General features: G+C 43.4%; 1 protein-coding gene across 9 annotated transcripts in view; it reads right to left on the bottom strand.

The window, feature by feature from the left end:
• The window catches only part of wnk3 (WNK lysine deficient protein kinase 3), a 40,325-nt gene that overhangs the window by 2,721 nt on the left and 20,295 nt on the right, over positions 1-17,309 (bottom strand). Inside the window, exons 4-24 of one of the 9 annotated variants that reach the window (XM_078254944.1) lie at positions 14,661-14,881; positions 14,029-14,186; positions 13,773-13,861; positions 13,425-13,644; positions 12,837-13,149; positions 12,615-12,733; positions 12,305-12,505; positions 8,399-11,752; positions 8,072-8,115; positions 6,692-6,827; positions 6,462-6,578; positions 6,265-6,366; positions 6,116-6,164; positions 5,846-6,007; positions 3,695-5,766; positions 3,265-3,511; positions 1,406-1,491; positions 964-1,304; positions 480-715; positions 294-389; positions 48-211 (exon numbers count right to left, since the gene is read on the bottom strand). In XM_078254944.1, coding sequence (XP_078111070.1) covers positions 48-211; positions 294-389; positions 480-715; positions 964-1,304; positions 1,406-1,491; positions 3,265-3,511; positions 3,695-5,766; positions 5,846-6,007; positions 6,116-6,164; positions 6,265-6,366; positions 6,462-6,578; positions 6,692-6,827; positions 8,072-8,115; positions 8,399-11,752; positions 12,305-12,505; positions 12,615-12,733; positions 12,837-13,149; positions 13,425-13,644; positions 13,773-13,861; positions 14,029-14,186; positions 14,661-14,881 — 8,527 coding nt within the window. Of the gene's footprint in view, positions 1-47; positions 212-293; positions 390-479; positions 716-963; positions 1,305-1,405; positions 1,492-3,264; positions 3,512-3,694; positions 5,767-5,845; positions 6,008-6,115; positions 6,165-6,264; positions 6,367-6,461; positions 6,579-6,691; positions 6,828-8,071; positions 8,116-8,398; positions 11,753-12,304; positions 12,506-12,614; positions 12,734-12,836; positions 13,150-13,424; positions 13,645-13,772; positions 13,862-14,028; positions 14,187-14,660; positions 14,882-17,309 lie in introns of those variants that run through there. The other 8 variants (XM_078254950.1, XM_078254948.1, XM_078254947.1 and 5 more) reach the window with 8 other exon arrangements.

The following is a 17,309-nucleotide window of genomic DNA, read 5'->3' as shown; positions in this document are numbered from 1 at the left end:
TTAATATCGTAATAATCATTGATAGATATTATAATGAGTAGTCCTACCTCCGTCGGCTGGCTCCAGCCTCCCAACTCCTGCACCTGCTGAATCTGTTTGATTTGATTCAGCGAAGGCTTGGGCGGGGCGGGGCCCACCGTCTCCTTTGTCCAATTATCAACGAGTTTGTGCAGTTCATCTGTGAATGTGCTTTTTCTTAGAGGACTGTGATCTGTGGAACAATGAGGGCACGTGTCATAACACTGATTGTCACTAAATTCTGTGTGTCTTGATACATTGATGACAAACCGTACCTCTTTTAGCAGGCAGTGAAGTGCAGTGTTCTGGGTTGCAGTATAGAGGCAGTTTACTCTGTTCACCACCTGAGAAACTACTTGACTGCTGAATCCCTAGACGGGAGATACAAGAAACAGTCACACAGAGAGCAAGCAACAGAAAAAAGTGAGTAAGAAAGATTGAAAAAAAAAAAAAGCGCATACCAGAGTGCGTAACTCCATTGTTATCCATGTGAGAGTGAGGCCGGGGCCGGATCTTGATTTTGGCTGGCCTGGGCCTACGAGGAGAGAGTACAGGAGGTCCCATGGGAAGAGGAGGGGTTCGAGACAGGGAGGCAGGCAGACTCTGCCTTTGGTCTTTGAGGGAACGAAGCTGTCTGTACAGCTCCTGCAGCTCTCTGTTCTGCTGGGACTGAAGGGATACCACCTCTTTGATGTGCCTGTAGACGAAGAGATACAAAACAGAGAGCAGAAGGTAGAGAGAATTAGGAAAATCATGAACTTAAAATTAAAAAATGAAAACAATGAAAATGCAAAACAAAAAAGCGCACAAATACTGAAAACGGGTTATATTTTGCAAGAAACAACAATAAATGGAGGCATGAAATAGAAAATGTAATAAATGGAGAGCCAAACATCTGGTAAACTCTAAAACAATGGAGTTAAATATTTCCCCTCACTGACTTACTTCTCTCTGAGCTTGTGTAGTTCTTTTCTCAGGTCTTCATCCTCCAGCTCACACTCAACATCATCGTCATCGCTGCTGCCCAGAGGTGAGTGGCTGTGCCCATGACCCCGAGGCAGGTGAGCCATTGCTGGGGTCCTTTTATTTTCATCTTTCTCTCCCTCCTTTGCACGATATCTTCTCCTTTCCCTCTCCAAATCAGGAGACACCGGGGAGCTGTCAGTCTGCCTATCCTGTTTCTTAGTCTCAGCCTGGGTTACAGAGAAGCGTCCGACTTTCCTGTGAGTGCTACCATGGCTTGATGGCACAGCCTTCGGGGGAGAGGACTGGGGCACTGGAGTTACCTGATGGCAGAGGAAGTGGGAAACATTAGCTGCTTGTTCAGACTGCAATGAAAGTTCAGACTATTGAGTGGCAAAGATAAAATCAGTTCTTTTTCTCATACATGAAATCTTCCTTTGCGGGAATGAGGTGGATTTAGGGGTGGCGCCTCCTTCTCCTCTCTAAGTGCCTGACTGCTGAAACACCCATCTGATAAAGAGATAGGGATGAAAAACAAAAAGGGGAGACAATGACCCAGAGACAGGAACACCGGTATAAAGCACATAAATGACACACAGAAGCAACAGACACAGTCAAATGTTTATGACAGAGATACATAAAGATGCACACGGTAGACGTGGGGCACAAACACAAAGGCACAGTGTTAAAAATCACTCATTAATGTCACACATCAACTTTGTAATTTACATGACTTGCATGCAGGTCTATGTGTAAACATATGTTGAGTTCTGTGGCAGTAATTTTTTTTCTAAATTATAAACAACAAACTGAAGAATAAATGTAAGTTATGGATGTTAAAATTAATGCTCAAGAGAAATGTGCAATGGGTGTGTGGGAAGGGGCGGTAAATGGTTTTTTTTTTTCCAATAAAAACAAAATTATAGTAAGTCATTCAAATGAAACAAAAAAACACATTGTGAAATGGCAGTTGAATGTTTACAACAGTATACCCCCACCCACCCACACATCCACTCTCTCATTCTCACCATATTCCCACTCACATACCAGACAACAAAGCCCAATATCACATTTGAGATCTGTGCTCAGAACCACAGTGATATTGTTCTGTTTGTTTGATATTTGGGATTACTGCATTAGCGATGTGAGTACATAGATAAACACTGCATAATTTAGGACCAACATATAAATATGCAGCCTGATAAAGGTGTTACTTACAGATAACGATCCATTATTAGTCACTTGTGTAGAACATAACATACATGCTCATGCAGGTGCACTTGTAGCAAAGGACCTAAGGTACTGCTACACATATTAAACATATAAACACAAACACATGCAAGATGACTGAAATACTTTAACAGTGTAATACATATTAGACGTATGTAAAACCTACCCATGTACAACTGAACCTGATAGTAACTTGTAAACCCTGGGTAATGTGCACAATATATACTACGTTACGCTAAGTTATGACTTATCATCATAATCTGAATATTTTATACAGATAATGCCAGTAATCTTCATAAATGCATCTACTACAACTATAGTGGTATAGTAGTATATAGTAGAGTCTCATGGAGCAATGCTATACTGTAGGAGCGGACACAGAAAGTGTACACATATTCTGGACTGATTACATAATATCAGCTTAGCAATTTAGCATCTATCTTATCTGTGTTATGACGTCATGATACTGTCTACACTGAACCAGCAGGTGGAGGTGAGATGGTTGCTGCTGGCTTTTGGACTTGGGGCAAAGAAAAGTGTGTGTGTGTGTGTGTGTGTGTGTGTGTGTGTGTGTGTGTGTGTGGTGGTGGGGGGGTATGTCCTGGGCACAGACACAGCTGGCCTTTACACCAGAGCTCATCTGCACTGGGATGGGCATCTGATGCCAACCTCTTCCTAATCTTCCACCCTCTACTCTCCTCTGTTCTCGCCCCAGGGTGAGTAACCCATGCAAAAGGAAAGATTGCCAAGAAAATTAAATTAAGTAAAACAAAATTCAGAAAAGAAACAAAGAAAACACAACAATAATGTATGTAGTGATAGCAACACTAACATTACATGGAGACTGTTGTCACATTACAATTTACAAAAACAGGATTATTTAGCTGTAACATCCTTTAACATTAACATTTATTATTTCGTTATTAATTCCTGATGGTTAAGAAAGTTATTTTACTATGTTAAAACTAGTATTAGATATTAGATTTAAGTCCATGCCCCAACATCCCATTCTCTCTCTCTCGCTCTCTCTCTCGCTCCCTAAGAGGACGCTACCTTGCTGGACTCTGGGCTTCTTGAACAAGCTGGTGGAGTGGCGCAGTTTGCACGCCCAGTTTTTGAATTTGCGAGTCCAGGATTTCTTGCTAACAGGATTTCTGATACTAGGACATGTCAGGTTTAGGCCAAAATATCCACCTCCTGCATTGTGCTTCTGCTGTCCATGCCGGAGGGGGATCGGGTGCTGATTGGGGGGCCACGATGCGTCTCCAGTGGTACTGGTGTCAGAGTGTGAGGGTACAGCCTAGAACAGTTAAGACAATTAAGAGTGGCTGCATGGAGTTGAGACGCTCAAAATGGAGAGACATTCAAACATTTAAGCATAACAAATATCACAGACAGCTTTACACAGCAATACACAGAAATATTAACAGTAAAACAATGTAAATTCAGTACAATGAAAGAAGAATTTGTGGTTTTCACTCACAAGAATGGTTGGTTCTCCTGGTACAGGTGGACGCTGGGGACCAGCAGATTCATCGTCACTGGGAGGCAGGAGAGAGGTAGGCGGGGTGGATGAGGCAGAGGTGGAGGGGAGAGATGGGCCAGGCTGTTGCTCGACAGGGCCCATCTCCACAAAGCTGGGCACTTCTGAGGAAGCTTTCTCTCCTCTGCCATCCCTCTCTGGGTCAGGAGAGGTAGAGGAGGAACGGGAGGAGGTGGAGGAGGAAGAGGAGGATGAGGAGTGAGGGGAAGTATCTGAGGAGGAGGCAGGTGGGGGGAAAGACAAGTGGTGGAGCGACTGTGGCTCAGATGACTCCTCTCCTCCTGCTAATGTGGAGGCAGCTGATGTAGGACCAGAGGCCGCTCCCCCGGCCGGCACTGCCCCGCTGCTGTACTCCTGATACAACAAGTTCCTCAGCTTTTCATCCAATGTCTTTATGCGGTTGTCTACAAATTCAATTTTGGGGGGGCCTTCACTGTCTGACTCGGCCACAGAGGAAGGCTGAGCAGGGGATGGTGTCATTGTGAGGGAGAGAGCGGGTACGGGGCCTTCAGCAATGCCTAGCTGGAGAGGTGGCAGAGAGGAGTCAGAGGAAGGGTGAAAAGGGGTAGAGTAGCTGCATGTGTCCTCTGTGAAACTTGTCTCTCCTGTGGACACCTCTGACTCTGACATCTGTAAAGAGGACTGCTTCTGCAGCACAAACTGCTGCTGTTTCTTGGGTGTGTCCATGGCTTTAACCACCTCTTGTTGCTGCTCAGTGTGTTGCAGCTGTTTCTGTGACTGTATATGTTGTTGTGGCAGCTCAGCAGGGATTTGGGTTTGTTGTGGAATCTGCTGTTGCAGTACAGCGCTAACATTTAGCTGTGCCTGTTGTTGAAGAAACTGTTGACTAATTGACAGGGGCAGCATTTGGCTTTGATCTGGCTTTAAAGCCACAGCACCCATAAAAAGCTGAGGTTGCTGCTGCTGTAGCTGCTGTTGCACCATTTGCTGTTGCTGTAAGTGTATTGTCTGTTGTAGGTTTAACTGTTGGTGATCAATGTGGGCCTGCTGTTGAGGCACTGCAGCAGCTTGGGGTGCCATAACCTGCTGTGGTAACTGTTGTAACTGAGGCTGTTGCAGCAACTGTGGTGTTTGCTGTTGAAGAAGGGGTTGTTGAGTCTGTTGTACGGGCATTGATGGCAGAAATTGCTGCAGAGGCACAGACTGTTGTAACAACTCTGTATGACCTGAAAGAGGCACTACCTGCATGTCAGTCAGCTGTTGTTGAAGTGGTATTTGTTGCTGCATTAGTTGCTGATGTTGTAACTGTTGTAGAGACTGCTGCAGTGCTCGTTCCTGCTGTAGCTGAATTTGTTCTTGGTACACTTGATGTTGTAATAGCTGTTGTTGCTGTGGCGTTGTCTGCTGCATCTGCTGTACCTGTTCAAGCTGTATTGCCTGTAGCTGTGGCTGTTGCTGTGGCTGTTGTGGGGCTGGCTTGGCCACCTGAGTGAGTGTCTGCTGCTGCTCCATGTCAAGTTGGCTTACCACAGAAGAGGTCACTGCAGCAGGAGGGGAATGAAAAGAGGTTGAAGACTGGTCCACTGCAGGCACATATAACCTTGGAGCAGTTGTCACTGTATCCCCTATACTTTGACCAACATTGTAGCAACCACTGCTTCCAGGAGAAGTGAGAACATCATGGAGAATGGTGGTGGGTGTGGAAGACACAACAATAGGAGCAGTAGACAAGGTGGGGAGGTTAGCAGCAGCAGGTATTGCTATAGATGAGGGAACACTGGACATTTGGTCAACAGAAGCTGAGGTGAGGACTGGCAGGTCAAGACCACTTGAAGCAGTGACAGGGACATAGGCTTCAAGAGTGGAGGCTAGTGCAGAGATGCTTTCAGAGGCAGTTGTGTGAGGAGCCGGAGCAGCGGTGGCTGAGGGGGTGATGGAGGCAGGGGCTGAAACAGTGGAGATTGAAGGGGAGGTGGCAGAAAGGGTGGGGCAGGGGGGAGGGGCCATTCCAGTCAAGGACTCCAGACTCTGGGATCCTTCACTTTCTACAGCTGAAGAGAGGAACACATGGTTAGTTTCTGTAGTGCTGCCAAGTCAATCATATTAATAAGCCACAGCATTAAAATGTACCTGGGTAGAGCTCACCTCTCACTGAAGACTGAGGTATCCTCATCTCTGCAGTGGGTGGTGGCGTGCCTGCTCCCTGACTGGATAGAGAGTCTCTATGGCGGATGGTCTGGTTGATAAAGAAGCGCCAGCGTCCCACTGGGGAGGAATGGGGCACTGAGTCTACTGAAAATCATAAAGATATTTTACTACTTATAACAAGTTAAGCTATAGAACGTATATAGCATTTTCTCATTCTGTAGTTCTGTATACAACAATATATTCATTACTCACTTGAAGAGCTAGTGGGAGTGCTCACATGCAACTGGTCAGTTGATCCAGTCTAATAAAGAAATAAAGAGTCAAATTCATCATTAACCAATCAAAAATAGAAAGATAAGAGAGGAGATAAGGTGATAGATGGAATATGGGAATCAACATACCTGTGAATGTGTTTGAAGAATTTCATGAGCTTTCTTAACTATGGCTCTAAGCTGCTCGACAAATTTCTCTTTCTCCACATCAAGGACAAAGTCCTCCTCCACCTATAAACAAAATGCAACCAAACAGTAATTATTAAGACATTAAAAGGTTACTTTCTACAAGCAATGCAGATGATGGAAATACATGAGCAGTCTACCATGTAATCTGCTATGTCCTCTGGTGCATCCCCTTCAATGTCAAATTTAAATGTCACCATCTTGTTGGTATGGGTTTCCAACTGGCATTCCACCATATTGTCCCCACTGCCTGACACCTAGAAGGACAAGACAAATTAACATTTTACATTAACATAGTTGTCCTTTAAAAAAATATATTGGTACACATGAATTTAGCAATATAGGGGGTTATTTTTTGTGGTTGTTTCACCTGGAGCATACTCAGTTGAAACTGATGTGAAACTTTCTCAGGCCTCTGGCAGGAAGCTCGTCTTTGAGTCTTTAACTTCTCAAACTTCCCATTGGCCAAGAGCTGAAGAGTTTCTTCTCCATTAGGTGGAACAGACCTGTGGATTTTAAGGTAGTAGGGTTGTTACACATCATGATGCAACTGACAGATTCCAGAGCAAGACAATGACCACATACTGTAACTGCATTGTCTGTCTGAAAATGTGTATATGTGATACATATATTCACTAACAACATGCTGTACATTTGAGTATTTTACAAAACAACACAAAAACATAAATCTAAATGCATTATACTGTACAGGTATATTGGTAGAGCTTGTTGACCACTATGTGGATATGGTCGATACAGGCAAACAATGGGCCTCATGCAAGATCTGCTCGTACAAACAGATTCATTCTTTTGTGACAAATGACTTTGTGACCAATTTTCTACTACTTATGAACGAACTTCAAGAGTGGTCTAGACCTGTCGTACGAGTCCTGTACAGGTACAGGTCTGCCTTTCTCCACAGGGCAAAAAACACTAATTTGACCTGGAATCATTAATTTGGAGTTTAAATATTATGCCGACATTAACAAAAAATGCATAAACATACGCAAACTTAATGCAAAATGAATATTCTCTTCACCATATCATAATTATCTTGGCATGCCAATTTACTGAGAGATTCTTTTTTCTTTTTAGATTATATAATTTTTATTGGCATATTTCAGTACGGCAATTAATCCTCTGTCTCAGCGCTGCTCTGATAACACGTCACTGACAGCTGTACTATTACATAATATGTTTGGTCCCTAAAACTACTATACTAACACTACAAAATGTGTTTGCCGACTTCCAACAACAGGACTTGAAGCTCTGCGGTGTGAAATACTTCTTTTTACTATTTGGTAATTTGATATTTTTGTGAATAAAATGGCAATTATATGGCAATTTTAGGGTGTGGATTAGGCAAACGATACAATCTTACGAACGTGCACCTCCTAATGAATAGGTGGCATTCATCAGGCTGGAATTAGTGACTTTCTACAAGGTACTCCAGTAAAGAGAGTTTCGTGAATCTGACTTGGAACTTGTTCGAGCAAGCCTCACAGATAAAAATAAGAGGTTTAACATAAGCATACAAAAGTGTTCTGTCATGAAGCCCAATGTGTTTACACTTTTAGAAGTCCAATTACACTTGACATCTAAATGTTTTGCCTTGTTAAGCTGCTAAAATCCCTTAGTATCAGTACTCAGAGTTTTTATCTTGACAGATGGACATACTGAATGTTTGGACATGCAACGACAACTACCAGTAAACAGAGCTAACATCAGACTGTAATGATATCAGACATACCCTGACGATGAATGATGTTCTGTACTTGACAGGTACGGACCATCCTGTAGAGTAACATGAATACAGACACAAAAGAGTACGCAGGTACAAAGAAACCATTAACATGTCAGCTGCAAGTAAAGCTATAATGTAACAATGGATTTTACATTTAATAACAAATGTACTGTTCTATGAATATACTCATGTTTTAAGATTTAGTTTGAATCAAAAAGGCAAAGTCAAAGCGTTTTTAAATATTAGATAGCAGTACTCTCAATCATTCTGCCAGTATGTCAGCAAAGTCAAATTATTTCTTAATTAATAAAGCAAATGTTCATTCTTCTATACCTGAACAATGCCCAGCAGGGAAAGGTCACAGTCTGGCAGCGAGGCTTGGGGCAGTTTGGGGACATTAGATTCAAGCAATTGTAGAGTAGTGACAGGTGGAGGGGAGGTGGGTATAAAGTCAGCCTGCCTTGGTAAGGTTACCTGGGCCTCTGGTGGAGATGTAGGCAGTTCTGGCACAGGGGCAACAGGAGGAGGATGGGATAGTAGGAATGGGAGAGATGGTAGTGATGTTGGGGGACATGAGATATGAGAGGGGCTGAGGGGCATTTGTTGTGCAGGAAAGACAGCATGGGGTTGAACAGGCTGTTCAGCAATAGGTGTATCAGTGTGTGTCTGAGTGTGAGAATGAGGTTGTGTCTGTGTCTGCATTTGGGAGTGTGTTTGGACCTGAAAGCTGGTTTGTGTGTGAGCTGGCAGCATCTGCTTGGCTTGGTGCTGCGGAGACGGAGGGGCGCCTGCCACTAGATGACTATAGAGGGGCAGAGTCCTGTTCTGAGACGGAGGCTCTGCAACATTACTGGGGCCTATCTGTGCAGAAGGATGGGTCGCCAGATGTGAAGCAGGTGGGCACTGTGAGGGCAGCTGACTCTCGTTGAGGGCTATCAACGCCTGCTTTATAGGAAGTGGTTGCTGGATGGGAGTTGGGATGGGCTGTGCCAATAACTGGGCCTGTGGAGAAGGTGGAGCTAGTGGTTGCTGCGCTTGAGAAAGCTGTAGCTGGTATTGCACTGCAGACTGAGGCAAAGGAGGCTGGGAGATAGACTGAATAACTGAAGGGTCAGCAGTGCCTCCTAGGGGCTGCTGCTGGGCCTGAACAACTGGACCTGGACCATAGGCTTGCCCAGTCTGCTGCACAGGATGAGGAGTGGCAACAAAGTTTGCAGGGTCAACTGCAGAACTGAGACTTTCTGTTGTAGTTCCAACATTTCCAGCGGAGCTAGGAGACAGAATACTCTGCTGATATTGCAGTACTGGCTCTTGTTGCTGTTGTGTAATATGAGTTATATCCTGTTGTACAGATGGCATGGCTTGGTGGGTAGGCTGAGGGACATACAGAGGGGGGAAAAGGCCAGCAGTAGCCTGAGCATGCATGTGACTAGGTGGCTGGCCTTGAGTATGTTGCTGGAGCTGGGGCTGCATGAGCGCTGGCATTTGTGCATTTTGCTGAACAAGACTCTCATGTTGGATCTGACTTGGAATTGAGGTAATTGCAGCTGGAGGCTGGACAGTAGCTAGGCTTTGTTGGCCCATCATCTGAATGTCCACAGTTGGGCCTTGACCATGTGGTGCCTGGGACTGACCAATTGTCAGGTGCAGAGGCTGAGTCTGGATCAATGGCTGAACAGTTACCTGGCTCTGTGTGAGAGTGGCAGGTCCTGGGTAACTAGTCTGTAAAGGAATTTGCTGGGTCTGGATGATGTGAGTCTGTCCCTGGATCACTGCCGCAGGAGGAGTTCCTTGGGCCTCAATCATAGCCTGAGCTGCTTGGACTGCGGACTGGGCTATAAATTGGACTGGGACCTGGTTCTGAGGACAAGCATCACTTTGTTCTTGCTGTGTAAGGACTTGAGCTGGGACAACAGCTAATGTCTGGACAGGGATGTGTGTAGTCTGAACGGCCATGGGGACCTGGGCCTGTGAGACAATTTGAGTTTGGTGCTGAATCACCTCATTGCCGGGTGGAGCTCCAACTGGGATAATAGGTTCCATCACAGAGCTGTGATGCTGCGTCTGGGCAACAAATGCTTGCTGCTGCTGGATCAATGCTCCTTGCTGCTTTTGCTCCATCACTTGCTGCTGTGTGAGAGTGGTATGAGGTGTGAACGGAGTAGTGTTTAGTTTTGGGATACACACATGCTGTATATCAGCTGGTTGCTGCTGAATCTGCTGCTCACTGTTACTTTGTGGAATAGGGACAGCCTCTTGCTTCTCAGTTTGCTGAAGTTGAATGATGGCTGCTTGCTGCTGCTGCTGCTGCTCTTGAATTTGTTGCTGTATCAGAGCCTGTTGCTGTAATCTCTCTGCTTGTTGTTGTTGTAACAGGACTTGTTGCTGACGCTGTTGCTCGAACTGTTGTTGTAACAGAGCTTGCTGCTGCTGCTCTATCTGATGTTTGAGTTGCACTTGTTGCTGCTCATGTTGCTGTTGCTTTAGCTGAGCTTTCTGTTGTAGCTGATGGTGTTGTAAAATAGCCTGCTGTTGCAGATGCTGTTGTATCAATGCTTGTTGCTGTTGTTGTTCCATTTGTCGGAGTAAGGCTTGCTGCTGCAATTGTTCCTTTTGCTGTTGTGTCTGCTGGGGTTGCTGCTGCAATACAATTTGTTGATGGTGTTGTCCACTTTGCTGTAGCTTCTCTGGTTCTTTTTGTATTCCAATTTGTTGATATAACTGACTCTGCTGCTGTTGCTGTAAAGGAGGCTGTTGTTGCTCTAACTGATGTTGTAAAAGTGCTTGTTGTGGTTGCTGTTGTTGTACAAGACCTTGCTGTTGCTGCTGCTCTTGTTGATGTTGAATAAGAGCTTGCTGCTGTTGTTGATCCAACAATTGCTTGTGTATAAGTGCTTGCTGCTGCTCCAATTGATGTTGTTGTAGTTGGGCCTGTTGTTGTTGCTGCTGTTGAAGCAGTGCTTTTTGTTGCTGCTGATCAAGCTGTTGCTGGACGTACGTATGATGTTGCTCAATCAGTTGTTGCTGTTGTAACAGAGTTTGCTGAAACTGTTGTTGCAGATGTGGTTGTATCATGGTCTGTTCACGAGGATCCCCTGTTGGTTGCTGTTTGTAAGTCTGAGGTTGCTCCCCTGGCTGTGGTAATGACATAGCTCTCTGCTCCATACCTGGTTGTGTAGGTAATACTTGCTGCTGAGGAGTTGTGTGGACAGGAGGAACAGGCTGCTGTACATAGATCTGCTGCTGAGGCTCAAGTTGATGTTTCTGGACAGCAATAGCTGAAAGACTCTGTGGATGATGTTCCGTTGGTGGCATAGTGGCACTACCTGGTTGTTCGAGCTGAGTGGCCTGGGCCTCCATTTGCTGTTGCGGCTGCTGCTGAAAGGTGGAGGTCTGGGGATCCATCCCTATCTGTTGTTGTTGGACAATAGTCTGCTGAGGGATCATGACAGGCTGTGTTTGCTGGGGTGCTGGCTGGGGAATGGTGTCAGTGAGCTGCATGGGAGTGGCAGGGGGTTGGGTCTCCTGAGCGAGGGGCACAATGCTCCCCTCTAGTCCAGCAGGATCCCTGACTGACATGGCTGTATTGAGAACATTAATGGGTGCTTGTAGTGAAACAGGGGGTATGTATGACTGTGAGGGGGCCAATGACCCATGGGGAGTGGCATCTGATGAGAATGTTTGTGACTACTCAGTGATAATGACAGAATGATGATTGGTGTTGAAAGAAGAGGAAAAAGAAAGTGGAAAAATGTGGTAAGAATAAGCGCTGGCAAGGAGCATCAATTATCAACACAATTAATTTTATACAACAGGGTTTTCCACAGTGTTTTATAGCGGATGTGGGCTGCCTTACCTGAAATACAGACTGCACAGCTACATTTATAAAAAGTAAATACAATACACCTTAATTAAGTGAAACATTAACCTTTAGGTAAAAAGAGCAGAAGCACTATTTCACACAGCAAGGCTATACAGTATATTTAATTAGAGAGGCTATTAGACCATTACATCTTACCACCTGCACTAAAAATCTCCTGGGGAAAACCCTGTACAGCACACAGGATTATGAGGCTGATTCATGGTTGGGTAAATAGTTATTTAAGGGAAAAGAACCCAACATGTGACAGAGTAGTGGAACTATAGCTTTACTTACATTAACAATAATGTTAAATGTTGTAGCCACAGTGTAAATATGGCTTTCATTTTAATATTAATTAGTATCATCACCATTTTCACCTGAAAATATTGTTGAGGGAGACTTGGTGATACCTGTGGAACCATGGTAATGGGCTGAAGAAATGTCTGACCAACAGGTCCCCCTCCACTTTGGCCTACGGACATGCTGGACATACTAAAACTATGACCAATAGGCACATTTGGAACACTTCCACTCTCACCAATTGGGAGCATTTGATGATGAGCCAATGTGCCAGTGCTCTGTAATGCAAGAAAACAGTTAAGGAACAATGTGATTTATCAATACAATGATTTCATTAATCAGTTTGGTGTGATTTATAAACGAGAAGGAAACAACGTATAGACGTACAGATGCTATAGGGGGGAGAGCAGTCTGGGAGTGGGTGTACGATTGCCCTTGCTGAGAGTACGCCTGGCTCTGTCCACTTGCATAGGATTCACAGCTGGCAGACCCAATGCTCTCACCTTCTGAATTAAAGACAATTTTTAAAAAGGAGAAGAAATGTAAAAACGAATTAACTCATTGCGTACCTCTCTAATAAACTATTGGCGTATGAAGTACATATTTTACCTGGCAAACTAAGGTTTGTCCCACTGAAAATGTGTTGCTGTCGGACATGCTGGTCCACCTCAGGCTCTTCAGACTCCTTCCCTCCTCCTCCTCCTGTCTGTCCAGCTGCCCCTGGCCCCAGTGAGGATGGGCAGGATGGATGAGATAAGGTGTAGGAGGTGAGAGTGGAGTCTCTTCTTTCTTCAAAGCCCTGCTGCTGCTGGAGGAGCTGCTGCTGTCGACGCTCCCGTGACTTTTTGATCAGATTTACTCGGTCCCGGATGGATTTTCCCACCACCTTGGCATCACTCTCATGGAAGAATCCTGACTTTACCTGAGAGAGAGAGAGAGAGAGAGAGAGAGAGAGAGAGAGAGAGAGAGAGAGAGAGAGAGAGAGAGAGAGAGAGAGTTATTAATGACAAGAAGTAGGCTGAGGGAAATTTAGGTCAGAAGGAGGTACCTTGAAATGACTGATATATGAGCTGAAGTATTTTCCCCACCTGAACTTCCTGCAAGCTTTGAAGCATCAAAGCCTTTTCCCAGTCTACCCTATCCTACACCGGACCCTCCAATGAACCGTTTGTCAGGCATGAATTGTTTCTGTCTCACCATCTCTAGAGCCACTTCCTCAGCGCTATCATTCTCCAGGTCATAGCTGAACTCGATGGCTTCGTTGTCTTTGTGCTTCCCCTTTAGCTTCTTGGGATCTTCAACCCAAATCCGGAGAGCCAGACATTCCTGGGTGCCTGTGTCCTCCTCTGCCAGCTCCACCCGGACCCCTGTGTCCTCCCCAAAGAATGCATGGTTCAGCAGGTCTCGGATGGAGAGTCTATCAAGGGAGAGACAACAAAAAGACCAGGGATGGTGAAACCGGCACCAGCTTGTTTTATAACCCTGATCAGGAATTCTGCATGAGACAGTGTAGTATGTCATGTTATGAAAGTAAAACCTGCTTACCTCTGGCTCTTGTTCTGACGAATGCAGCATTCAATGATCTCTTTGATCTCTGGATCATTCACTTTATCAAAGCTGGCTGGCTTTATACCCTGTAGAAATATTGGAAACGGAAAATTATAGCATTAGGTTCTGGGATACTGTATATAATCATTGAAGACATTTAGTTGGGGTCACATTTAAATAGACTACTAAAGAATTAAAATTACACGTCATCACCTCAAATGTGCTGAGTTTATATGCAGTCAAAGAGACTCACACTTGTGACTTTGCGATAGATCTGAGCAGCATTTTGGCACTCAGAGTAGGGGTATTCTGAAGTGGCCATCTCCAGCATGCACATCCCGAAGGCGTAGACATCGACAGACTCATCATAGTGCTCCTCATACATCTCTGGAGCCATAAACTCCGGGGTTCCTGTTAAGACCAGATGGTGGTTCGCAGTCAATTACAAGCAGAACAGCTAAATACTATTTCATGGCTAACAGGGTTTAATATCTGTATTTACTGTCACATAACAATGTCTGCAGAGCACTAGTGCCCCAAAGTCAATGAACGAAGGGAAACTCTGATAACAATCTTCCTGGCGATTGCTCTTGCTTCCTGAGTTAAACTTTATTGAGCTAAATGGTACTCAGTGCATTGATCAAGTTGGCACACAGAGCCAACATCTCATCAGTGGTCTCTGTTTACATTAAGTGTGGAGCACATGGATTTTAAAGTGACTGTGTCAATAAAAATCTATACCTCCAGGCAGCTGATATCCTCTGTAAAAGTCTGACCAGTGCTGAATGCAGAGAAAGTATATTTTAAGTTTGCTCAGTTTGCTGATGTAGCTACTACATGCCTGGCATTGTTCTTGGAAGTAGTTGATCTACTTATGAAGCCTACCTATGACACTCTTGGCAAAGGAGGTCCGCATAAGAGTGGCCAGTCCCAAGTCACCTATCTTGACCGAGCCTGTGGGGCCTGTTATGAAGATGTTGTCACACTTCAGGTCCCGATGGACTATTGGAGGAGTCCTGGTGTGAAGGAAGTGAAGCCCCTTCAGGATTTGCCGACACCAGCTCCTCAAGACCTTGGGTTTCATCACCTTAAAGCGCTTCAGGTAACTGTGCAGAGAAAGACAAAACAAGATGTTGAGTAGTCAAACTCAAAAAATTCGGTAATCAGCCACTGATAGACAGCTATATGATCCCAATGAGAGACAAAACAGTATCATCAATACCATAAAATTGCAATGCATCATGATAATGGGGCATGCAACTTCACTTGAATCACTCTGAATATTATATTGTATATAATGAATTTAGATTGATTAGATGCATTTTCTGTCCCATAACGATAAAGTAAATTATTATTATTATGTTCATTAATATTAAGTTAATTAAGGGATACTGTGCTGCCAAATGCATTGAAGTTGAATGATAAAATTATTACAGACAAGAAAAATATGCTAGATTCCCTAAACCAGCACTTTATATCTTCTGGGTTGTTGTTTGAGCATGCAACACAACAACAGATGAGATAAGAGGATTACTCATTGTCTAGGGAAAATGTAACTTTGATTTTGATCTTGTTCCTATTGCAACACAGGAGGTATATGATGCTCTTATAAGGTTAAACACTAAGAAATCCTCTGGTCCTGATGGGTTGGATACATACTTTTTAAATATTGCTGCTGAACATATTGCAGAACCCTTGACACACATTTTCAACCTGACTATTGAAACTGGATTAATACCTAGTGTATGGAAGTCAGCATATGTCACTCCTTTATTAAAGGGTGGTGACCGATCAAATCCAAATAATAATTAGGCCAATATCTAAGCTATCTGTTTTAGCCAAGGTTTTAGAAAGGCTCATAAGTGACCAGTTGAAAGATTATTTAGCAACAAAAAACATTTTAAATGATTTGCAGTCGGGTTTTCGTAAAAAAACACAGCACTGTCACTGCCACTATGAAAGTGTTAAAAGATTTAATAAGTGCTACTGATTCTAAAGAATATTGTGCTGCGCTGTTTTTAGATCTGTCAAAGGCATTTGACACAGTTGACCACTCTGTCCTGTCTCAGAGATTGGTGGATATTGGAATGTCATCAAAAGCTGTCAAATGGTTTGGCAACTACTTGAGTGGCCGAACACAAAGTGTTCAGGTTGATGGTGTGTCCTCAAACTCATTACTTATACAAAATGGTGTCCCCAGGGGTCCATTCTGGATCCCATTTTATTTACTATTTATATAAATGACTTGTATCAGAATGTAACAAAAGCAAAGTGTCATTTTTATGCAGATGACACCATTTTGTAGTGTTCTGCCTCATCCTTAACAAGGGCCTCAGAAGACATGCAATCTGCTTTTAACATTATTCAGAAGAATCTCCATAACTTGAGACTTGTACTAAACTCTGACAAAACTAAAATGATGTGCTTCTATAAATCGAGGAACACAGACGATGCTTATCAGATTGTTACACTAGATGAGAAAGTAATTGAACGAGTATCAGTCTATAAATATCTTGGTTTCTTCTTAGAAGAAAGTTTGTCCTTCAAGCAGCATATAGTCTCTCTAACAAAACAACTTAGAGTAAAGTTGGGTTTCTATTATAGAAACAAAGGCTGTTTCTCTTTTAGCGCGACAAAAACACTTCTGTCATTTCTGTCAATGCTGGATTATGGTGATATTTTATACATGCATGCAAATCAATCTTCTCTGAAAATGCTGGACTCAGTATACCATGCAGCACTAAGATTTGTAACTAATTCTAGTTTTCATACTCATCACTGTAGCTTGTATGAGAGTGTTGGTTGGCCTTCTTTGCACAATTGCAGGTTGGATCATTGGTATATATTTCTTTTTAAGGCCATACTGTGTAAACATACATATGTTCTCTCCTGACTCCTAAAGTCACTACCAGGAAATGTAATCTTTGATCATATGGGCCAATCATGTATGACATTCCCCGAACACAAACTGTCTTCGGTGAAAGTTCCTTTAAAGTTTTTGCACCCTCATCCTGGTATAAATTGTAGAATCATCTTAAATTAGACTACCTACCAACAATGACACAGTTTAAAAAATTAGGATAATGGACTATTTGAGTACTAAATGCACATGTGCTGTTACTGGGCACTGCTGGTGATTATGCTGAGATGATGTTAAATTGCCAACTGTCTTTTGTCTGTTTTTACTGTATATTTTAAATATGGAACTATTATACTGCTGTCTTGGCCAGGACTCCATTGAAAAAGAGATTCTGAATCTCAATGGGATTATTTCCTGGTAAAATAAAGGTTGACAAAAAAAAAATTAAAAAAAGTTGGTTCTTCGAAATATGTAAAGTACAACTTACTAAAATGAAAAGAAAATGTTATTTTTTTAGACTGAGCAGCAATGCCAAATATTTACTTAACAATTAAGCCATTTGTTGATATTTGCTTACAATGAAGGCAGGCTTACAGCTATTGGTTTGCACTGTAGTTAAAATGAACACCGTTACAGATGGCATCAGTCAGAGAACCTATTTTACATTTTCTAGA

The sequence above is a fragment of the Sander vitreus genome, chromosome 7, assembly GCF_031162955.1.
Source record: "Sander vitreus isolate 19-12246 chromosome 7, sanVit1, whole genome shotgun sequence".
Lineage (NCBI taxonomy): Eukaryota > Metazoa > Chordata > Actinopteri > Perciformes > Percidae > Sander > Sander vitreus.
This window is presented reverse-complemented; position numbering and strand designations above follow the sequence as displayed.